This window comes from Acipenser ruthenus, chromosome 12 (assembly GCF_902713425.1).
Source record: "Acipenser ruthenus chromosome 12, fAciRut3.2 maternal haplotype, whole genome shotgun sequence".
NCBI classification, from domain to species: domain Eukaryota; kingdom Metazoa; phylum Chordata; class Actinopteri; order Acipenseriformes; family Acipenseridae; genus Acipenser; species Acipenser ruthenus.
In genome coordinates this window covers 768,586-790,949 of record NC_081200.1, presented here as the reverse complement: position 1 = coordinate 790,949, position 22,364 = coordinate 768,586, and the positions used below count along the sequence as shown (strand labels likewise).

Sequence of the window (22,364 nt, the reverse complement as noted above, 5' to 3'; positions counted from 1 at the left end):
GAACTCCAATCCCATTAGAATCGCCCAGATTATATTGTTAACATATTCAAATCAATCACAATAAAACTGCAGCAGTCCACACTGCAGAAATGTAATTCTATTTAAGGACTGTTTCACAGGAACATGCAAAGCAGGTGCTGGGGGGCAGATTAAGACCTCGAACGCTATCCGAGACCTTCAACTGCTATGGAACAGCACACTGTCACATTCTGCAATTATACATGCGTGTAATATATATATATATATATATATATATATATATATATATATATATATATATATATATATATATATATATATATAGACAAATAGACATATAGACACACACACACACACACACACACACACACATAGATACACTGATGCACAAAAGAAATGCAACACTCAGGTCTAATGGATTTAATCAAATATTTGATTAAATATTTAAATCAAATATTTAATCAAACATAGATGTCAAACAAAATCACAGAAAATGTGAACAAAAATACAGACCAAAGAATCATGATAAGTTTTCAGTATGAAACGTGACACACTGTCAAAATGAAAATAAAAGTTTGTATCAGGTATGACCTCCCTGAGCATTAACACAATCCTGGCAGCGTTGACGCATAGACCTGATCAGCCTCTGGAGAGACTGCTGTGGGATGTTCCACCACTCTTCCTGTGCAGCTGCAGTCAGCTGGTTCCACAGATGTTCTATTGGACTCGGGTCAGGAGACAAAAGTTGTCCACAGCAAGACCTTGACTTTGTTTTCTTGAAATCGTGCAATTGTAATCCTAGCACTGTGTGGTCTTGCATTGTCCTGCTGGAAAATCCACACTTCCATATTGGCTTGCAGGAACGGAGAAACTGTTGCCTCAAGGACTTCATCAATGTATCAATGAGCAGTAAGGTTGCCCTCAATCTGCACCAGAGGCGTTCTTGTGTTAAAAGAGATTCCTCCCCACATCATCACACTTCCACCGCCCCACCGGTTGGCTTGAAGAACGCAACAGTCAGCATAAGACCCTCTGCCTTCCAGGACGTGACCTGTCCCTCACAGAGCCAGTTTCCTGGTTTCTCTGGACTAGTCTGCTGTTTGTTGATGCAGAACATCTCATTCTCTGGGCAACTTCTCTCACAGACAGGCTGCCTTCAATCGTGCCGATAGCAACCAGGCGATCTTCATTACTCAAGCAGGACGTGGTCATATCTTTCGCTGTTGTTGCGTTAATTAAAATCATGTCTTTTCGAATGGCTATTTATACACAATCTTAAAATCAACCCATTTTGGCAATTTTAACTCAACTCAAATACCAAACACTGAGCACCTGGCGTTTTTATGAAAACACATGACTTGAGCTCAGTATTTTGTTATCCGCAGGAACAATACTACTCAAACAATCAACAAACCTATCTGGTCACTATTTAAAATGTAAATAACATTATGTATGTGTCGAATGAGCTATTGACGTAAGACTGTTGCGTTTTCATTGTGCACCAGTGTATGTATATATGTATATATATATATATATATATATATATATATATATATATATATACACATATACACATATATATATATATATATATATATATATATACACACACACACACACACACACATTATATATATATATATATATATATATATATATATATACACACACACACACACACACACACACATTATATATATATATATATATATATATATATATATATATACACACACACACACACACACACACACATTATATATATATATATATATATATATATATATAGACACACACACACTGCTGTACAAAAATCTTAGGCATTTTGCACATGCCCGTGCCCGTGCGAGCAACAGTGTGAATCAACCCGTGCCATCTACAGAACGCCATGTCACGTATACATCTGAGAAATAAAAAAACGTTTTACTTTTTTTTTTTTTTTTTTTTTTTTTGGACGCTTCTCGCACCCCCCCTGGATTGGCCCCCCCGCCCCCCCTGTTGAGAACCACTGGGTAAATGTGATGGATTAGCTACTACAACACTTCATTTTAGCTGCTCATGTATAGTTTACTTTGAGGAGGCAGTGTGCTCCAGTGGTTAAAGTCCAGGGCTTGTAATACACACACACACACAGGTGCTTTTTTATTTTTTATTCCTGATGCATTCATCAAGTACGAGCTGAAATAAACAGCCAAGTTTTTGTATTATGCAAAAAATGTAATTATAAAAATTAAGAAGCACGTCAGTGACAATCACACCTGACAATGATAGACTGCTAGGAGGCCCTCATTCTCTCTCTCTCTCTCTATATATATATATATATATATATATATATATATATATATATATATATATATATATATATATATATATATATGCGTACTGACGTACAGCTGCGTCCACTATAATGCATCCCCAGCATAATAAATATGAACCACTATCCCCCCCCCCCCCCCCCCGCCTCCTCCTCCTCCTCCTCCAAATGTTATTAAAAGCTGTAATGAACCTGATGACCCTTTTAAGACCTGGAAGTGCCTGGAAGTACCTGGTGGAAGATGAGGGCCTGACTGATGTAGCCCCAGCTGCTGGTGGGAGACAGGTAGTGGATGATGACGAGCAGGAACAGCATGAAGGCGATGCTGGCCGAGGCGTAGATAGGGTTAATGAGGAACATCATGATGCCGCAGCCCACAATCCCCAGCACACAGGTGTGCCAGGTGAAGTAGCGGAACGTGGGCCTGGAGAGAGAGTGAGAGAGAGAGAGGAGATCAATATCTATCCATCGCTGCATACCTCCAAACTATACAGACAGACACACACGGTATTCACATACAGCATCATTTCTGGGTTTGTTTGTTTCTAACTTCTGAATTACCTTTATTTTCTACGGCTTCATAACAGTGGGGAACGAAACGCGTGCAGTTAGATTTTTATACCCCCCCGCTAAACAAATCTATACTGCTGTGTCAGACAACCATCCTTCTAATCTCATCCATAGAGAGAGAGAGAGAGAGAGAGAGAGAGAGAGAGAGAGAGAGAGAGAGAGAGAGAGAGAAATACATTTAAAACAAGAAAGCAAGATTGATGGCGTGGCGATGGTGTGGTGTGGGTCGACATGATGGGCCCCAAAACATAACAGGAAACAACATCAAGAACATAACTGAACACAAATGAATACCCCAGGACCAAACGGATAGGCACTTAAACAGATAACGAATATTTAAAAAGACAGCCAGCTAAATAACCATAATTAAAACTGATAAAATAGCAGCGTGGATTGAGAGAGGAAATGACACATCTGAGTCGTCCCGGTGGTGAGGACAGGGTCATCAATCACAGGACGACCCCAACCTTCTGCAATAATAGACCCTAATGACAAACATCCATTAAGCCTGTTCCTGGCTATTGTAATTACCATTTGAATGACTCGACTCGATCATTAATGAACCCAGCTGGGAAAATTGCACTATAGAAAATAAAAGCCTATATGCCTCCCATACCTGGGGGGGGGGAGGTTGGGGGTGGGGGTTTTCCTCTCGGTTTGTTTAAACAAAGCAGTGGATTGCTGACAAACAACTGCTTCTTTAGGTTTGTAATTATCCTAAAAGCTTACTGTAGCTGCAGAGTAGAGTTAGTTCCAGCAGAGCGGAGCCGAGAGAGATTCAGCAGCTTGCTTCTCTCTCGTGTCTGGCTGTGCCAACAGCGATGCCTGCTTTCCACTGGTCAAACAGCTACTCACATGGGCTTTCACCCCCAGTGTCTCAAAGAGAGCTGCCCCCTTTGTAGAATATGACACAGGAGTAAATGGTTTTGTGAATTTCCCCAATAACCCTCTTTTCTCTGGATAGTCACACACCTCCCGCTGGCACGTGATCGCATGCAATCGAACAATATAATCTGTGCGAATCTCACTGTGAGGTTGTACCGTGCTTATCCCAGCCTGGCTGGACTGTTCTCTCTCTCTCTCTGTAAACTCAGAGACTGGGGAAGCAGCGCAGGAGTGTATACATGGACTGCCCTTATGTGGAGGTAAAAGTAACTCGCTTTTAAAACCCAACAATTGCTCATCAAAAACAGACAGAGAGCTTCCTGAGAGCGCGCAGGAGTGCAGAGAGAAGCGTCTCCAGCTGGAATGTGGCTGGGACGTGGGAGCCTGTCCCCCTGCTAGGTTTCATTATTTGTTGCTACCATGCCAACAAGATCACAGCTGATTAGCAGTGTGCCGTATTTAGTAGATGGAAATAAGAACAAGTAATTCTGCTAAATTGATTATGCTAATTACAGTACGTGTCCCTGAGGACATCAAGACAGACAATTGAGTTTGTCTGAAAGAAACAACGACGACTGCCTGGTTCGTTAGTGGCTTCTGACTTGCTCTCGTGGCTGTCAACCAAACCCCTGATAACAGCGGAAGGAGAGTCCACAGTGTATCAGTCTGTATGCCACTGGGTTCAAACTCCAGACCAGAGCGATCAGACCAATTCTAACTACACACACAGGTGCTTTACAGCAGGGGTCGGCAGCTTATGGCACGCGAGAAGGTTTTGTGTGGCACTCGCACAGCTATAGTCCAGAACGTAAAGTTAAGAAATATTTTTACTTTACGTTCTGCCACAATCATGTTTGTTAATTTTTAAAATAACAACATAGTATTTATTTATCTATTTATTTAATCTGCGCGTATCTAGTGGTGTGATTATTTCCCAGTATGCCGTTTGCATGATATATCGCATAACTTGGCAGTACTTGCTGTGAGATAAGAAAAAAAAAAACCTGGTGGGAGCGCTTGACAAAATGTCTGTCTGTAGAAAGCAAAAGTTGTTGTGCGTTCATTTCATGCTAGTTGGACAGAGGAATTTGGAATTGTTCACAAGAAGGATCGTGCAGTTTGTGCTTTCTGCTGTGAAAGTGTTGTCACGACACTTTCAAATGAAGCATGGAAAATAATTCAACTCAACTCTGTTCTGTAAATTGGAACACCTTTATACATCACCTGATAAAATGTTATTTTTAGTATGTATAATAATTGCAACATTATTGTAATAATCTGTGTTGTTAAAGCTCTTGAATTGTTACTTTTCACTTGCTGAATCTGAGACTATATGTAATATCAATGATCTTCTTACTCCGAGTCCTCTTTGAGAATGTATTGATGACCTATTACGAATTTTTGGTCTTTCATGTTTCCATGGTTGTACTTTTTGAATAACAAATTATATTTATACTATCATATTTGAAGTATGTCAGGACCTATCTTGAATTGAGATACTTTACTAATGAGTTAATTACTTATTCTATTTTATTGGATTCAGCTGATGTATTTTAATCGCTAACACCTGATGAAGACACATTCGCTTGCTTTTTACTCTCTTCAACATCAAGTCTAAAATAAATGAAGGATACAATTGAGCCGTCCCGAGTGTGCGACTCACTCAGTCTCTGCAAACAAACAAGTGGACTTTGGTTGAGAGAGAGAGAGAGAGAGAGAGAGAGAGAGAGAGAGAGAGAGAGAGAGAGAGAGAGAGAGAGAGAGAGAATCTACCCTCTAATTAGTTCGAAAAAATAAGATCTGGCACGCCGCATTAGAAAGGTTGCCGACCCCTGCTTTAGAGAATTGAAAACTCTTCTTCTGAACCAAACAGCATTTTATCATGCATGCATGTGTCTGTGTGTGTGTGTGCGAGCTCTTACTATCCCTATTTAGCCCCAGCTCCCTGAATCACTTCTCCAGTCAGCTTGCCAATGCATCTGGGTGCCATGCCAACACCGCTCCACTGTAATTTCACACAATGATCAGCAAGCCCAGTCTCCTAACAGCTAACACACCTGACCTTTTGCAAAGCTAAGAGTCTGTGGGGCCCCTGGCTGTCAGTGTGGGCGTGCTGTAGATCTAGTGACATTAAGAGAGGCTTATTTCTCCTCTTGCTTGCTACACTAAACAGAGAGAAGAGGAGAACAAGTGGCTTAACGGGCACAGTGGTGTCCAGGGACTGGGAGGCAGTGTGGTTCGTACACATATAGGATCACATCAGCTCACACGGAAACAAGCCTTTTATTTTCAAGCCGTGCACACAATTAGAACAGAGAGTGCTGTGCATCTCTAGCATTTCCAAACACGTTTTTAATGAAAGGTAATGTTTATATTGTACGTCCAAGCCCATCTCTAAAGACACCAATACAAGCGACAGTGTGAACTCTCTACCTGTGATATTAACGATGCGGCGCGCTCAGAGACAGGAGAGCTGTGCCCGTGCGAGCGACAGTGTGAACTCTCTACCTATGATATTAACGATGCGACGCGCTCAGAGACGGGAGAGCTGTGCCCGTGCGAGCGACAGTGTGAACTCTCTACCTGTGATATTAACGATGCGGCGCGCTCAGAGACGGGAGAGCTGTGCCCGTGCGAGCGACAGTGTGAACTCTCTACCTGTGATATTAACGATGCGACGCGCTCAGAGGCGGGAGAGCTGTGCCCGTGCGAGCGACAGTGTGAACTCTCTACCTGTGATATTAACGATGCGACGCGCTCAGAGACGGGAGAGCTGTGCCCGTGCGAGCGACAGTGTGAACTCTCTACCTGTGATATTAACGATGCGACGCGCTCAGTGACGGGAGAGCTGTGCCCGTGCGAGCGACAGTGTGAACTCTCTACCTGTGATATTAACGATGCGGCGCGCTCAGAGACGGGAGAGCTGTGCCTGTGCGAGCGACAGTGTGAACTCTCTACCTGTGATATTAACGATGCGGCGCGCTCAGAGACGGGAGAGCTGTGCCCGTGCGAGCGACAGTGTGAACTCTCTACCTGTGATATTAACGATGCGACGCGCTCAGAGACGGGAGAGCTGTGCCCGTGCGAGCGACAGTGTGAACTCTCTACCTGTGATATTAACGATGCGGCGCGCTCAGAGACGGGAGAGCTGTGCCCGTGCGAGCGACAGTGTGAACTCTCTACCTGTGATATTAACGATGCGGCGCGCTCAGAGACGGGAGAGCTGTGCCCGTGCGAGCAACAGTATGAACTCTCTACCTGTGATATTAACGATGCGGCGCGCTCAGAGACGGGAGAGCTGTGCCCGTGCGAGCGACAGTGTGAACTCTCTACCTGTGATATTAACGATGCGGCGCGCTCAGAGACGGGAGAGCTGTGCCCGTGCGAGCGACAGTGTGAACTCTCTACCTGTGATATTAACGATGCGACGCGCTCAGAGACGGGAGAGCTGTGCCCGTGCGAGCGACAGTGTGAACTCTCTACCTGTGATATTAACGATGCGACGCGCTCAGAGACGGGAGAGCTGTGCCCGTGCGAGCGACAGTGTGAACTCTCTACCTGTGATATTAACGATGCGGCGCGCTCAGAGACGGGAGAGCTGTGCCCTGGTATGGTACCTGAAGTTAGGTGCGGAGGCCCACTCCAGCGCCAGGCAGGCCAGGTCCACGGCTGCGTACACCAGCATGAAGAAGATAGCAACGATCCCCGCGATGGTGTTGAGCTTCCCTGAGAACAGCACCAGCTGCAAAGAGCAAACACACAGAGCACAGACTGGCATCAGAGCTAAACCTGCCCAGGAAGAGAGAATACAGTACAACATACATACTGAAGTAAATTACTAGCAAATACATCGCATCCACGGTACAGCGATCATAAACCATGAGAGCAAAGCTTGTGTCAAAGAACCCTGGGTTTACATTACTACTCTCTCTATCTGTCTGTCTGTCTGTCTCTATCTATCAGACCGAGAATGATGTATTGCACAGCTTTGACATCGAAACCATGCAATAAGACTTTGACGTCAAAACCCTGTAAGATCAACATTCAATAAGAAGTGTTTATAGTATCCATGTCATTTAAGACTGTACTATAAATCCTGTATCGCCCAATCACGGTCAAGGATTTGTAAAAATTCCAGCAAATCTTCTACGTAGATGTCATGCCACACATAAAACATACCGCACAGTTGTAACTTGTAACAATAAGAGAAACCCTTCCCATGACATCTACTCATATACAATATAATATAGTTATAGTTTTAGAGCTCCTTTCAAAAACAAAGATCAGGATACCACTTAACACAGCGAGAGCTAGGCTGAGTGCTCAGGAATCATGAGCGAAAGGCCAGGCTGAATATGTGCGCTTTCATTCCAGCTTGAATGGCAGATAAAACGCATTCATCGAGATACGCCGGATGCCCCTGACCCCTGGGTGATCCTGAAAGTTTGGAAAAGCATTTAAAAACCGATTCTCAAGACAGCGAAGCTTGTAAAATACAGTGTGACATCCTGAAGCCCCTTCACCTCACTGTTGGGTGGGGGCAGCCTGTGCTGGTCTCAGTGTGGGAGGCATGCAGGATCACACACACAGTTCATCCTGTGCTGGTCTCAGTGTGGGAGGCATGCAGAATCACTCACACACACACACACACACACACACCATCCTGTGCTGGTCTCAGTGTGGGAGGCATGCAGGATCACACATACAGTTCATCCTGTGCTGGTCTCAGTGTGGGAGGCATGCAGAATCACTCACACACACACACACACACACACACACACACACACACACACACACACACACACACACACCATCCTGTGCTGGTCTCAGTGTGGGAGGCATGCAGGATCACACACACACAGTTCATCCTGTGCTGGTCTCAGTGTGGGGAGGCATGCAGGATCACACACACACACACACACACACACACACACACAGTGACAGGCACTTCTTCACACGGGCTATTAGGCCACACAAGTGTCAGAGCGTCTCAGGTGTCTTATTTTAATTCTGCGTGTTTTAGAAAGTCACTAAAAGGAGCTCATCTCCAGCCTAACGGTGCAGAGCCCAGAGGAGTATTAGCCCAGCGGCCGGAACCGACAGCTTAAAAAAAAAAAAAAAAATAATAGAAGTCTGGTTCTGAAAAAGGGTGTAATTGATGAAATTACACAAAGCGCGGAACACCTTGCCAATCAATTGCTGCCATTAGTTGTGGCATCCTGTCGATTTGGGGGCCTGAATCATTTCATCTCCCTCCAGGACTGGAGCCCTAATGATAACTAATTACAGGAGTGAAGGCAGGTATTAATCATGCGGCTGTGTGGTGTTTTCAGCCCTGATGATTTCTGTCAATACGGAGCGCTGAGCTGCTGGAGCGGTGCAGCCCGCAGTGGCGTGGAGCACTTGCTGTCTCTGACCGCTCAGCAGACAGACCCTTCGCTTCAGCACAGCACATTTCCACTGGGATGCTGTAGTTTCCATGTGCTTTTCCACATGGTCATACTATGAAGTCACCAGAGAGGATGGTGCTTTGCCGTGTTCGTGAATATGCTTGTACCATCTGTGCTTTACCATGTCATCACTATGCGTTAATGCACTTTGCCATGCTTTTACTGTGCAGGGCTTTTATAAGGGAGGAAACTACTTTTACTTATTTGTTGACTGATTTACGTATTAACCTCCCAGTTCTAGCGAAAGAGGCACTGTGTCCCTTTCTAATGTAATGTGCATTTGTTTTACATTTCTCTTTCATACCCGTGTCAATCCTTTACAGCTTTGGGACAGATCCACAGCCCATGCACACACAGGGGCTGTCGTTACCTACACTGCATGTGGGTAATGAATGATCAATGAATGAATCAGTCTACTGTAGCACTGCCTGCAAGGGTCAGAGTGGCTGCTTATCCGTTAGCCTCCGCAGTCAAAGCCCATTGCATTCCTGCGCAGACGTCAATACACTTAAGTGGCAGACTGGTCTAGGAATAAATAATTTTCATGTTGATTTTTACACGTCAGGAGCCAGTGGACGCATTTCAACATCACCAATGATTGATTTATTCACCCTCAAAGACCTAACTAGACAGATCTAACTGTAGCAACTGGACCCATGGCTTGAAACTCGCACTAGCCCCGCTGCACCCAGTCCTGAGTTTCAGAACTACCTTCAATGAAGTATTTTTTGTATTTAAATGATCAGGAGCCAGGAGTCTGGTGTTAATAGATCACTCCTCCCTTATAGCTGCATGCAGAACCCTTATTAGCACACCTGCAGACTCAGGTGTGACGCATTCATGCTGTGAGAAGTGGGATAGGTTACTAAAGAGCAGGTTTACCAGGAGCCAGAACCCAGGAGTGGGGGCGACAGGGCTGGCACAAGTTTCAAGACCTGTGTCCCTAAAGCCAGGAGCACCCACCTGAACTAGAAACCAGGAGATGAGCACGGCGGCCCACGGATTGCCACTGCGGGACATCATCTTGGCTGGAGCCAGCACCTTTCCTGGGGGAAAAGGAGAGAACGTCAGCTCGGGTACTGCAGAGCGCGTTTGCCAACATTAACAAGCTAGTACCTTCTGCTGTTTTTTTTTTTTCCCCACAATAAAAAGGGCTTTTGTCCTTCAAAAACTGCATACATCAGCTCTGAGAATTCACCAGGCAGTGGTGTCATCCAGTCTGAAGACTTGGCCCTGGAGCATGCCAGCTCCGATGGGACGCTCAGTGTAAATAAATTCACTTGGCAGCAGTGCTGGCAAGGATACAAGGCACAGCTCAGGGAATTGGAGAGCTGGGCTATGCAGCAACGTAGTGGACTGCTGTGGTTGACAGGTTCCCCTAAAGCAACTTGCAATGTCTACAGGTCTCTCCCATCCAAGCGCGGGCAGCAACGTAGTAAAAACGATATTCTAGAATCTCGCGGAACATGGTGGTGGGGCACTGCAGATTAAGGGCAGCTTGTTTCCTATTGTACTGCAGTGCTGTGCCAGCGAGAGGGTGTCATTAGCAAGGGGCCATCCCGACTGCCCCTCTCCCTGTCCTTGAAAGTCAGTCAGTATGAGCGATGCAGGGCCCTCCCCGCGTACTGCGGACCGGCATCATGCGATTTATTGGATTATGCAAAGAAGTGCGCTGCTTGGTGGCTGCACCCAGGGATTTCAGGGGACACGATTTACAGTAGCAAAATAAATCAGGGCTGTAAAAACACTCTGGCAGTGACAGCAAGAGAGAGAGTGTCGGCATGCACAGGGAAAGGCTTTCTGAATTGAGTGTGGGTGAGCACTGCAATTAAACCGACACACAGCAGGCACCCCAATCGTAGCCTGCCCTGCACTTCACTGCACACACCCAAGCACTCCGTCACTGCCTCAAACACCCACTCGCTGCTGTAACTGTTGGCAGAGTGGAGGGAAAGGGAAGTCTTTGTAAAATGCGTCTGTTTGAAAACACATGGCTACAATTATTTAAAAAAAAACAAAACAAAAAAAACTCCTGCATTATATAACTCGTTTGGGTGCGGTCCTGTGTCCTGAACAATGTGTTTATTCCTGGGAGGGAAGGGAATTGATTCTGTGGAAGAAGCTGACATGACCATATATGGGCAGTGCTGTGTAGAGAGAGACAGGAACGTGAAACACAGACCGCATCCAAAGGAGCCTATATAATGAAGAGATTAGTTAATGGCACTCCTTACAACTGGCAAGACAGCATTCAATTCGGCAGGGGAGACATCCGGCACATCTGTGGTAAACATACCTCTTGTTCTGTAAATAGACTTAACTGTAAACTAATATGTGTAGAAGTTTCTATATACCAGGCCTACAAAATGCATTGATCTATTATTATTTAATGTGAATTACCTGATCATGTTCTAAGTGTAATCTGATATGTCCTGGTAGAATATCATTTGATGCTAAACTTACAGTTTACCATACTTATACCGCTACTGTATGTATTGCATATCGATTTGAATAATTGTATATCATAATGGAATAATTATTAGAGATGAAGAACAAATTCTAATGAATCCAACAGTTCTGGGTGGATACGCGATGCAGCAACGCTATACCACGGATTGTGCAACACGAGGCAGCCATTCACAGTTATTTGCCGAACCCCAGTCTAGCAGAGCCTTGCAGGTCAGAAGTAGGTACATCCTTGGTGCCAACCCTCTAGTGTGTGTCAGGGATCTGACGTGAGAGACCTGCAGAAATATAGAGCTGGTGCTACTCTAGAAGACACTAAAAACAGAAGGTCCCCCGCTGCCTAGCTGCTTCCTAACAGGTGGCGGAGCCCCACTGACCGCTCGGCGCTGTGCATTATTCACAGCAGGCAACATTTTAAACTCTCAGCTCTTTAATTGTATCACTTCTGAAACACTCCTCTTTATCTCTGCCCCCTTCTGCCAAGTCTAATGTTCAGATCTCCACAGGAGAGCCCACAGATCTTAGACTGGCAATCTGTAATCAAGGAGGAATGGAGATCAGCAGAATTGAATGGCAATTAGCAGGGTCTCCCGGAGCCTAGGGCAGAGCAATCAAGGCGCTGAACCCTCTCCCTCTCCCTCTCCCTCTCCCTCTCCCTCTCCCTCTCCCTCTCCCTCTCCCTCTCCCTCTCCCTCTCCCGGCTGCGGCTCGCAGGAAACTCCAGCTCTTCTGCTCAGGTTCTCTGCACCTGCAGGATTCCTTTTTTCTTTTTGTTTGAACCTCTTCCTGAACTCGCAGCCTAATGACTGACACAGCGACGGCTGTCACTGCCACCTGCCTTTATGAATTATAATTGGGTGTGATCTGTAACTAGAACTTCGGTTGGCTCGGGTTTCAAAAAATTTGTTGGGCGAGTGTCTTCACTCCGTGAGCCACTTCTGTAAGGATCTCTTACTTATTTTATTTTTTTAAAGTAAGATTGAAAATGAACAAACTTGCAGATAAACCAGATAAGTGACACGTCCAGATGAATAATATAAGCACTAAGTTTCTCAAGTTTCCTGATATGTGTAAAATATAAAGTGTGACATAAGAGTGCGTACCCACAACCGCCTGCACTGTATCTGCGTTAGCGACAACGTCATCCCATAACCGAGAGCACGCCACACCAGTATCAATGACGTTCTGTTTGATCGGCACATACTGATCTTATAAACTTCTTATTGAACTGTTTTTATTACAAGGTGGAATCCCTCCATTGTGACAACCACGGGGAGCGGGGCGTTCTTAGAGGGAGCGGCCTCAGCTGCTTCTGTCGATATGGGACTGGGCGAGGGTGGACTCACCGAACAGGTCGTCCCTGGCCATCGCGTACAGGATGCGGGATGCCCCAATCAGGTTGCTCATGGCTGCGGAGAGGGTGGAGGAGTAGACCCCGACGGTGACAAAGGGGTGCCAGACATTGATGTCCCGCAGGAAGCTGTAGTCTCGCTGCAGCAGGAGCCTGGAGAAAAATAAATACATAAAAAAACTGATCCAGTGTAGCAGTGAAGAGCAGGCTGACTGTGAAACGGCCCGCTCCTATGGGTTTCCAGTTCCCCTGGGCCGCGTGCTGGAATTGAACCTGCGACCCGGGGGGAGGACTGCTCTTTGCTCGGCTTTCCCAGGCACGTGTATTTATTTAATTTGTCTGCTGCATTAATATGATGGAAAAAGAACAATGAGCAGCAGAGAAACATTTCAATCTGGATGAAAAATGAGCCAGCACTCCAGAGGATCATATTGTCCTCAGTCCTTCTGAATAATGGTGGTGCATTAACATGACAAGCTCAACTCCAGCAATTCATTCTGTATTAATCAAACAGCACAAGCGCTTGGCAAGGAGTTTGCTTATTTATTTACTTACTAATTATTTATTTTGGAAAACTCTGAAGCTTGCCAAACGGTAAATGGTAAATGGTAAAAGGCTTTATATAATAATAACAATAAAAAAAAAAGAATAACAAGCCATTTATATAACAACACACACACACACACACACACGCCAGTAACCTGACCACTAATAACAGAATGATTGGATGATGGGATTCCTGCACTATACACTATACAGAGGGACTTCACAAAGGCTCCCATTGACAGCACAGCCTAGCTTCAAACAACCAATACAGGCAAACCCAGACAGCAGAGACTAGCAGAGTCACATTTAAGTAAAGAATGAAGCACTTGTCTGTAAAAACAGCTCTAACTACAGGAAGCATTTGGAGGCATCCATCTCCCTCTGGCTAATATAAAAAAGTGTACTTTACCCACTCGGAGGAGAGTTACGTCCTTGTGCACTAGAGGAGCCCTGTATGAATCCTCTATGTATAGGATAAAGCTCTAAAAGACTGCGAGACAAAGCAGCTGAACAGCCGTTTCTTTTGGAATGGTTTAGTGCTCACGAAAGACACATGTACCCCCGCCTCTGTGCTTCAATCACAGCCCAGTCCGTTAGACCCATTTATTATGAAATACGGTTAAAGAAGCCAGCAACAGTCAAGGAAAGAGATAGATACTGAATTTGTATGAATGGGGCTGACTGGAAGAAAATATACTGGAAATGCTGGTGTGAAGGCGACTGTCACAAATCTAACAGAGATTGAAAAACATATATTCATTCATTAATGTACATTATATATATATATATATAATTAAAAAAACAGGCTGGCAGAAGAGCACTTTTAATTAAAAATCTCATCACGTTTGTTTCAGGTTGAGCAGTTTTAATTCTTATCATCACAACCCTATTAAGTATTGCTAGGTCGATACAATGATTTGAACACAATTATTCCACGCAAAGAAACTAAGTGGCACTAAAAGCAGCGCTCCAGAGATTATCACCGCTGGCTGGAGTCATGAAAATTGTCTTTCTCTGCAAAACAACCAGAACTGGAGAAACTAATCAAACCGGGTTCTCATCTGAGCACAGAACAGCACACAGGTACAACAGTTTGAAATTGAGTTTTACTTGGGCCGCCTTATTAAAGCAAATCGTGCCCTTGGGCCACGCCAGGTAAATGAATGACATGCTGAGATGCACAGTGAAATCCCCAGGAACCCCGGTTATCACTCGAGGTAAACCCGATCACACCCGGCTACTAGTGCTAGCAACGCGTCCCACTTCAACAGAATGGACTTCTTATTTATTAGACTGCAACGCTGAAAAAGGAGACACAGGATACTGTGTGAAAAGGGAAGGAAACAATCTCCAGTAAAAGATTGCTCAGCCTCAGTTCTGACCACATTATCAATCTTCACGTCCCATTTTACTGGGCTCCCACAAGAAGTGCTTACACACAGCCTGTGCACTCTGTACCGAGTAAAACACGTGCCATCCAACTCAAAGGGCAAAGGGAAGCAATGCATATGCGCTTTGGTGCAGTCAAGGATGCCCTGGTGCACCAGCGTGCAGGATGGGGGGTGGATGATGGCACCGCGGGGTATTCAGATTGCAGTCAATGTCAGCTGTCAAGTTCTGGTTATTAATTCTCCCGGGGGGCTGGGGGGTTTCAATATAAATCTCTGTGCGTTTGACATTTTCAACTGCTGCCCTGGAAAACAAAGACATCATAAAATATGCGACAACATTGTTTAATGAACGGGGGGAGAAAAAAATTAAATAAAAGCCCTGCAGTTAAAATCCAAATCACAGCACAGAGCCACGGCTGACATAACCTTTCATACACAAGATTAATAACACGCTGGAGCCATCTAGACTGCGTGACGGGAGATTGCGAGTGTGCTTGATTAAAGGCACAGACGCTCCTGCAGTAATGCAAACCTGCCATTCAGGGACTGCGCTGGACAATATCTCATCTGAAGTAATCTGTGACCAGACATTTAAGGACATTGCCAAAAACATCAGGAAAACAAAACATATTCAACCCCCCCCCTGCACCCTATTCATTCCAGTGACAGCCGCAGTCCCTCAGTATCTATCCACCCACTCACAGTATCTATCCGCACACTCACAGTCCCTTCAGTGTCTATCTGCACACTCACACACTCACAGTCCCTTCAGTGTCTATCTGCACACACACACACAGTCCCTTCAGAATCTATCTGCACACACACAGTCCCTTCAGTATCTATCTGCACACACACACACAGTCCCTTCAGAATCTATCTGCACACACACACACAGTCCCTTCAGAATCTATCTGCACACACACACAGTCCCTTCAGTATCTATCTGCACACACACACACAGTCCCTTCAGAATCTATCTGCACACACACACACTCACAGTCCCTTCAGTATCTATCCGCACACTCACAGTCCCTTCAGTGTCTATCTGCACACACACACTCACAGTCCCTTCAGTGTCTATCTGCACACACACACACACAGTCCCTTCAGTATCTATCTGCACACACACACACTCACAGTGCCTTCAGTATCTATCTGCACACACACAGTCCCTTCAGTATCTATCTGCACACACACACACACAGTCCCTTCAGTATCTATCTGCACACACACACACTCACAGTGCCTTCAGTATCTATCTGCACACACACACAGTCCCTTCAGTATCTATCTGCACACACACACACACGCACACACACACAGTCCCTTCAGTACCTATCTGCACACACACACACACAGTCCCTTCAGTATCTATCTGCACACACACACACACGCACACACACACAGTCCCTTCAGTACCTATCTGCACACACACACACACAGTCCCTTCAGTATCTATCTGCACACACACACACACGCACACACACACAGTCCCTTCAGTACCTATCTGCACACACACACACACAGTCCCTTCAGAATCTATCTGCACACACACACACACAGTCCCTTCAGTACCTATCTGCACACACACACAGTGTCTCCAGTATCTATCTGCACACACACACACACAGTCCCTTCAGAATCTATCTGCACACACTCACAGTCCCTTCAGTATCTACCCGCACACACTCACAGTCCCTTCAGTACCTATCTGCACACACACACTCACAGTCCCTTCAGTACCTATCTGCACACACACACAGTGTCTCCAGTATCTATCTGCACACACACACACACAGTCCCTTCAGAATCTATCTGCACACACACACACACAGTCCCTTCAGTACCTATCTGCACACACACACAGTGTCTCCAGTATCTATCTGCACACACACACACACAGTCCCTTCAGAATCTATCTGCACACACTCACAGTCCCTTCAGTATCTACCCGCACACACTCACAGTCCCTTCAGTACCTATCTGCACACACTAATTTCCAGTGTGCTTCCCAGTCTAATCACACTGCTCCAAGCCAGGACTATCAACGCAGTCAGCTAGCTTCATCTCGGGGCAGCTCTACACTAGGAAGACAACTTGGCATTCGCTGGATTGTGACTGGGTGAACGGTCCACTGCATAGACCAGTTCTTCCTAACTTCTTTCCCCTGTAGTCCTTTACTCACACCTAATGATCTCTGTAAAGACCTTTTAAAGTAACTGAAGCACCTGACTGTGACAGCATGGCTTGTCTGGACCGCGGTTTTAAACATGTTTAAAGGCAGGTCTTCCTCAGTCTCTGGTCTCACCAATAGCTCAAAACTGTTAGACATGCTGCCCTTCAGCTCCTGGCTGGAACTGAATAACCCCTTCTTGATGAAACAAACAGTTCAGCCTATGTGACAGGGCCCCGGCTGGGGGGACACATTTCATTTGTGAATCCACGTCATTTCAGTGTCACGTCAACTGCAATACATTGTTCTGTATGGGAATTTGAGTTGAGCCTATATAGAGAGGGCTTGTTTTTAATAAGCAGCGACTGCCATGCAACTCCAGAGGATCGTGCTGATTCAATAAATACATCTGCATTCATTTAAACCCATTGCTAGAGTCCACCTGGTGGGTACAGTGCTCGTCCTGATCTGAGCAGTACCAATGCTAAAGAATGACAGAGCGCACACACACACACACACACACACACACACACACACATGCAAGAGGATCAAGTATTAAGAAAATATAGCTGGTCTAAAGCAGCCCCCTAAGAGCACCACCTAACTCATTGTACTTGGGACCAGGTGCAGGTTTGAACCCAGGGTCTCCAGCGGTGAAAGGCTAGTCCATTACCTCACTGTGCCACCTCGATATGGTTTTGGGGGGCCCCCGGACCCCCCCCCCCCTCCTCCCCTCCTCCCCAGTGCACTGCTGCTCAGAGACTTGGAATAAACAACACGTCTCCAGATTTGTTTAAAATAAAAAAGGTCTGAGACCCCATTTGCAGCTATGATCTCATTTGATGTTTTTTCGCCACAAAAATCAATATCTATTTGTCTGGAGTGACATTGATGGATTCCTTCACTTGTGATTGTTTGTTTTCATTTCTTCTGAAGACTCAATGAAGACAGTCTGGATTGCAGAGCGGACTTTAACTCCTTCAGGACTGGACACCAAGCCCTCTAGTGGCAGACAAACAAATAGTAGGACAGCTATGCCTTCAGCACATAGCGCCCTATAGAAACCAATATACAACTTCTGAGGTGTACTGTGCTTGCAGAATCACAAGGCTTTATGAGATTAGAAATACAGGGTCAGGGTTAGGGGTGGATGAGTCAGAGAGAGAAGAGAAGAGATTAAAAATAGACAAAATGGAACACTGAAAGAGGTTTGGAAAGAGAGATAGGCAGGGAGCACATATTTAATCTGTATGCCCCCAGGGGAATGCTTAAGCAGAGAATTAACAAGCTCAGAGTAATCCTGCCTCCCCACAGCATCTCCTCCTTGAGCTGCAACACAGCCCACACCTTAATGTGTGAGCAGAGCTGAGGACTGGGAACCAGGAGTTCCGCGTTCAGACCAGTTTCTCACTAGCTCAGTGTTGGGATGAAATGCAGCAAGTCAGTGAAATCGGCGAGGGCAGAGATCCGAATTGTATTTGAAGTGAAGTGCCCAGTGCTAATTAGAGTGAAAGCGGTTTAACCTGATTAATTTGGCAGCAGTGCCCGAAATGAATCTGAATGTGCTGATTGATTGAGGGAGGCTTGGAACGCAGCCTGGGCTGTTTATTTTATTTGTTTATTTAGCAGATGCCTTTATCCAAGGCAACTTAGAGACCTGGGTGTGTGAACTATGCATCAGTTGCAGAGTCACTTACAACTACGTCTCACGCGAAAGACGGAGCAAAAGGAGGTTAAGTGACTTGCTCAGGATCACACAATGAGTCAGTGGCTGAGGTGGGATTTGAACCGGGGACCTCCTAGTTACAAGCCATTTTCTTTAACCACTGGACCACACAGCCTCCTGTTACCTGTTCAATCCAAGCAGAAGACCAAACACAGTGCTGGTGGTCTCAGACAGACTCCCATTGGCATCGGGTTCAATACCTTAAAAGCACTGCAATGACACGAACCGTGACGAATGCCCACCTGGCACAGGGATGGCACAGTCCGTACACACAGCAGTGCGGTGCGTTTGCCAGCTAAAGCCGGTGCACCTTGGTAAAGCAGGCTGAGATTCTGCAGTGCATGAAAGAGCTCTATATAAATGGCTCTCTTCTCATTGTATGGAGCAAGCTGCCGTGGTCACGGGTCAGCTCCTACTAGCAGTGGATAGGAGAGCGCATTGCAAACAAGCCAGACAGCATGAACACAGAAAGCACTCTGAGGAGGACAGCAGACACACAGAGATAGCACAACACAAGACTGGGAAGGAGCTCTGGGACTCTGTGTATCAGCAATGTGGGACCTGGCTTTCCAGCCCTGAGCAGCGGGTTCGATTCCAGCTGTCAGGGAGGGATTTGGCTATAATATAACCCGTCAGTCAGTCGACAGATTTGGCTTGGAGAAGCACATGTACTATACATTTTTGTTGTACTCATTTACTCCTACTGTTACCTAAAAAAAAAAAAGTTTCCCCACAATAAAAGCATAGCATAGTAAAGCATAGATAAGCACGGCACAGCCCAGAGAGGTATGGTAAAGCATATTCATAAACATGGCAAATCAAGGTAAACTATGGGAAATGCAGAGTATAACAATTTGGCTGTGTGGTCCAGTGGTTAAAGAAACGGGCTTGTAACCAGAAGGTCCCTGGTTCAAATCCCACCTCAGCCACTGACTCATTGTGTGACCCTGAGCAAGTCACTTAACCTCCTTGTGCTCCGTCTTTCGGGTGAGATGTAATTGTAAGTGACTCTGCAGCTGATGCATAGTTCACACACCCTAGTCTCTGTAAGTCGCCTTGGATAAAGGCGTCTGCTAAATAAACAAATAATAAATAATAATAATAATAACAATGAGAAAAGCACAGAACCTGCAAAATCACTTTCTCATCATCCAGGACTTCAAACTTCTCAGAAACATGTGGATACCACACAGTGCCATTACTTTCCGTCTTTCAAGGTTGAAGTATAAAAAAGCTACAGGAAGCAAATTGAGATGGCTATGTGGCATGCCACTCTGTAAGCATGTATCTTGGGAGCCCCCTGGTGTCCACACACGGAACCAGCAAGCAGATATTATTTTACAGCTGCGGATCTCGGTACAGCTGTATTATTTGTCAGTATCAGAGAGTCAATGAAACGCCCCAGTGGAAGGAGGGGAGCTGCAAGATTAATTATACTGCGATGGGATTTGGAGCCCCCCCCCCCTCCCTCTTTAGATCCCATTCTGTTTTAACAACTTACTGTATGTGACAGCATGCAGACAACTCTCGTTTTAAACATTACTTTTAGGACAGAATTTAATAAATGCTGCTCTGATTACCAAATATTGACATAGTTATTTACGTGGTTGGATCAGTGCCTGTGTGTGTGGATCAGGGGAGCCAGTGATCAGTGCCTGTGTGTGTGGATCAGGGGAGCCAGTGATCAGTGCCTGTGTGTGTGGATCAGTGCCTGTGTGTGTGGATCAGGGGAGCCAGTGATCAGTGCCTGTGTGTGTGGATCAGGGGAGCCAGTGATCAGTGCCCAGTCTTCCAGTGGGGAAAGAGACGTTAACACTGCTCAACAGTACCAGACAAGTCTCTTAAAACCTCCTACTTGAGTTTCAATGCCGAGAATGTTTCTTGCTGCAGCTTCTTATTGATTGTTTGTCATTCTTCAGGTAACTCCATTTAGACCATCTGAAGCGCCTTCCTGTTCCGAGACTGCCTGTCTGCAAGCCTATTCAGCTGCGGTGGTTATGCGAACCTCAACACGGGTCTCATGTTACAATCTCTCAAATCCACTTTCCCTTCCTGGTGGTAATGTCCAGGTACTGCGCTAAAGAAATCCCCATCAGACCACAGCATTACCAGCAATTGCAACACAGTGGATTAGGAACTGATATTGCACAATGGTCCTGATTCAGCACTGAACTGGTGCAATGGTACTGCACTGGATTACCCTCAGAGTGCACTGGATCATACTGTGAGTGCATTCCAATACATTGTTACACAATGCTGTGCAATGCTGGTACCATTGCACAGCCTCTGTATCTTCACTAATCTAACCTGGTAAGGAGCTGCATTGTTAGCAGCACCCTGTACTGGATCTGTTCCCATCAGAGGGCTGGCTCTTCTGCAGTCAGTGTTCATGGGAACCCCGCTGACCTGCACGGTTCCCTTTCCAGCCCCAGCTTCCCCTTTCACTGCTAGATCCACACCACGGCGTACCAGACACACACAAGACACAATCATTCCAGTAACTGCACTTGGGAGAAAAGGAATCTATTCCCTTTGTGTTTGAGAAGTGATCGGAACATGCAAACCAGAGATAGAGAAGTGGTGTGACTGAGATGAGTGCAAGTCTGTTTCAAGGACTCCTGTGACTGACGAGTGCAAGTCTGTTTCAAGGACTCCTGTGACTGACGAGTGCAGGGCTGTTTCGAGGACTCCTCCCTTCCGTAAGACACAGGCGTGTTCGGAAACGTTTCACAATTCTGCTTGGAACTCCATGATGCAAGTGCTTTCCTGCCTCTATTACTTTGCGATTGTGTAGCTTCATATCTGCAGTGATTACACTGTTACCACCCTTGTGTATCTGTGTGTAATGAACCCCATACCTTTGTTCTAACTAATACTGAAACTAGCCTCGAATTACAACTACAGCATGTACTAAGAACTGCTACACAATACGGGAGAGGGGCTGACTTCAAGCAACTTCGCAGCACCCAGTTTAATTACAGGGCTTTTCACACCCACCCAGCCACACAGCACCTCTTCATGGGCAAGTCAGTGGTGTACAGGAAGGAACAGCCGTGGCTCTGAGAGAGAGTGGAGGAGCCCGAGTGCGCTCTCACCTGTCGCAGGAGCAGGCCACCATGACGGACAGCAGGTTGTAGATGATGTAGGTGAACATGACGGCAGTGATGGTGCCCCTGGGGATGGAGTAACTGGGGGTCTTCAGATCCCCTGCAAGCAGGACAGACACAGGCTTTACAGTGCGGGCTCTTCAGATACATTCACTGCACAGCTGGATACTTCACTGTCTAGAAGGCCTGCCTCAATTAATCACACTTCCTTTTGTTACACTGCAGACTTGCTACTATTGACAGCAGTATAAAGCCCTTCAGTATTACAAGCAAACCTTACCTTTAAAAAGAGCGACATCTACCAACTACCAAGCCGTCTGAAAAGTGAACATTTGAATTCAACAAGATGTTACTTGTTTGCATATTTCTTTTTTTTTTTTTTAGGATTTAATACAACAATTATTAT

At 45.6% G+C, this 22,364-nt stretch overlaps 1 protein-coding gene across 1 annotated transcript in view; it reads right to left on the bottom strand.

Moving 5' to 3' along the window:
* The window catches only part of zgc:153039 (uncharacterized protein LOC767698 homolog), a 32,886-nt gene that overhangs the window by 4,975 nt on the left and 5,547 nt on the right, over window positions 1-22,364 (bottom strand). Inside the window, exons 6-10 of the mRNA XM_059034245.1 lie at window positions 21,947-22,058; window positions 13,011-13,168; window positions 10,162-10,244; window positions 7,366-7,490; window positions 2,525-2,717 (exon numbers count right to left, since the gene is read on the bottom strand). Of these exons, the coding sequence (XP_058890228.1) occupies window positions 2,525-2,717; window positions 7,366-7,490; window positions 10,162-10,244; window positions 13,011-13,168; window positions 21,947-22,058 (671 nt within the window). The remainder of the gene's footprint in view (window positions 1-2,524; window positions 2,718-7,365; window positions 7,491-10,161; window positions 10,245-13,010; window positions 13,169-21,946; window positions 22,059-22,364) is intronic.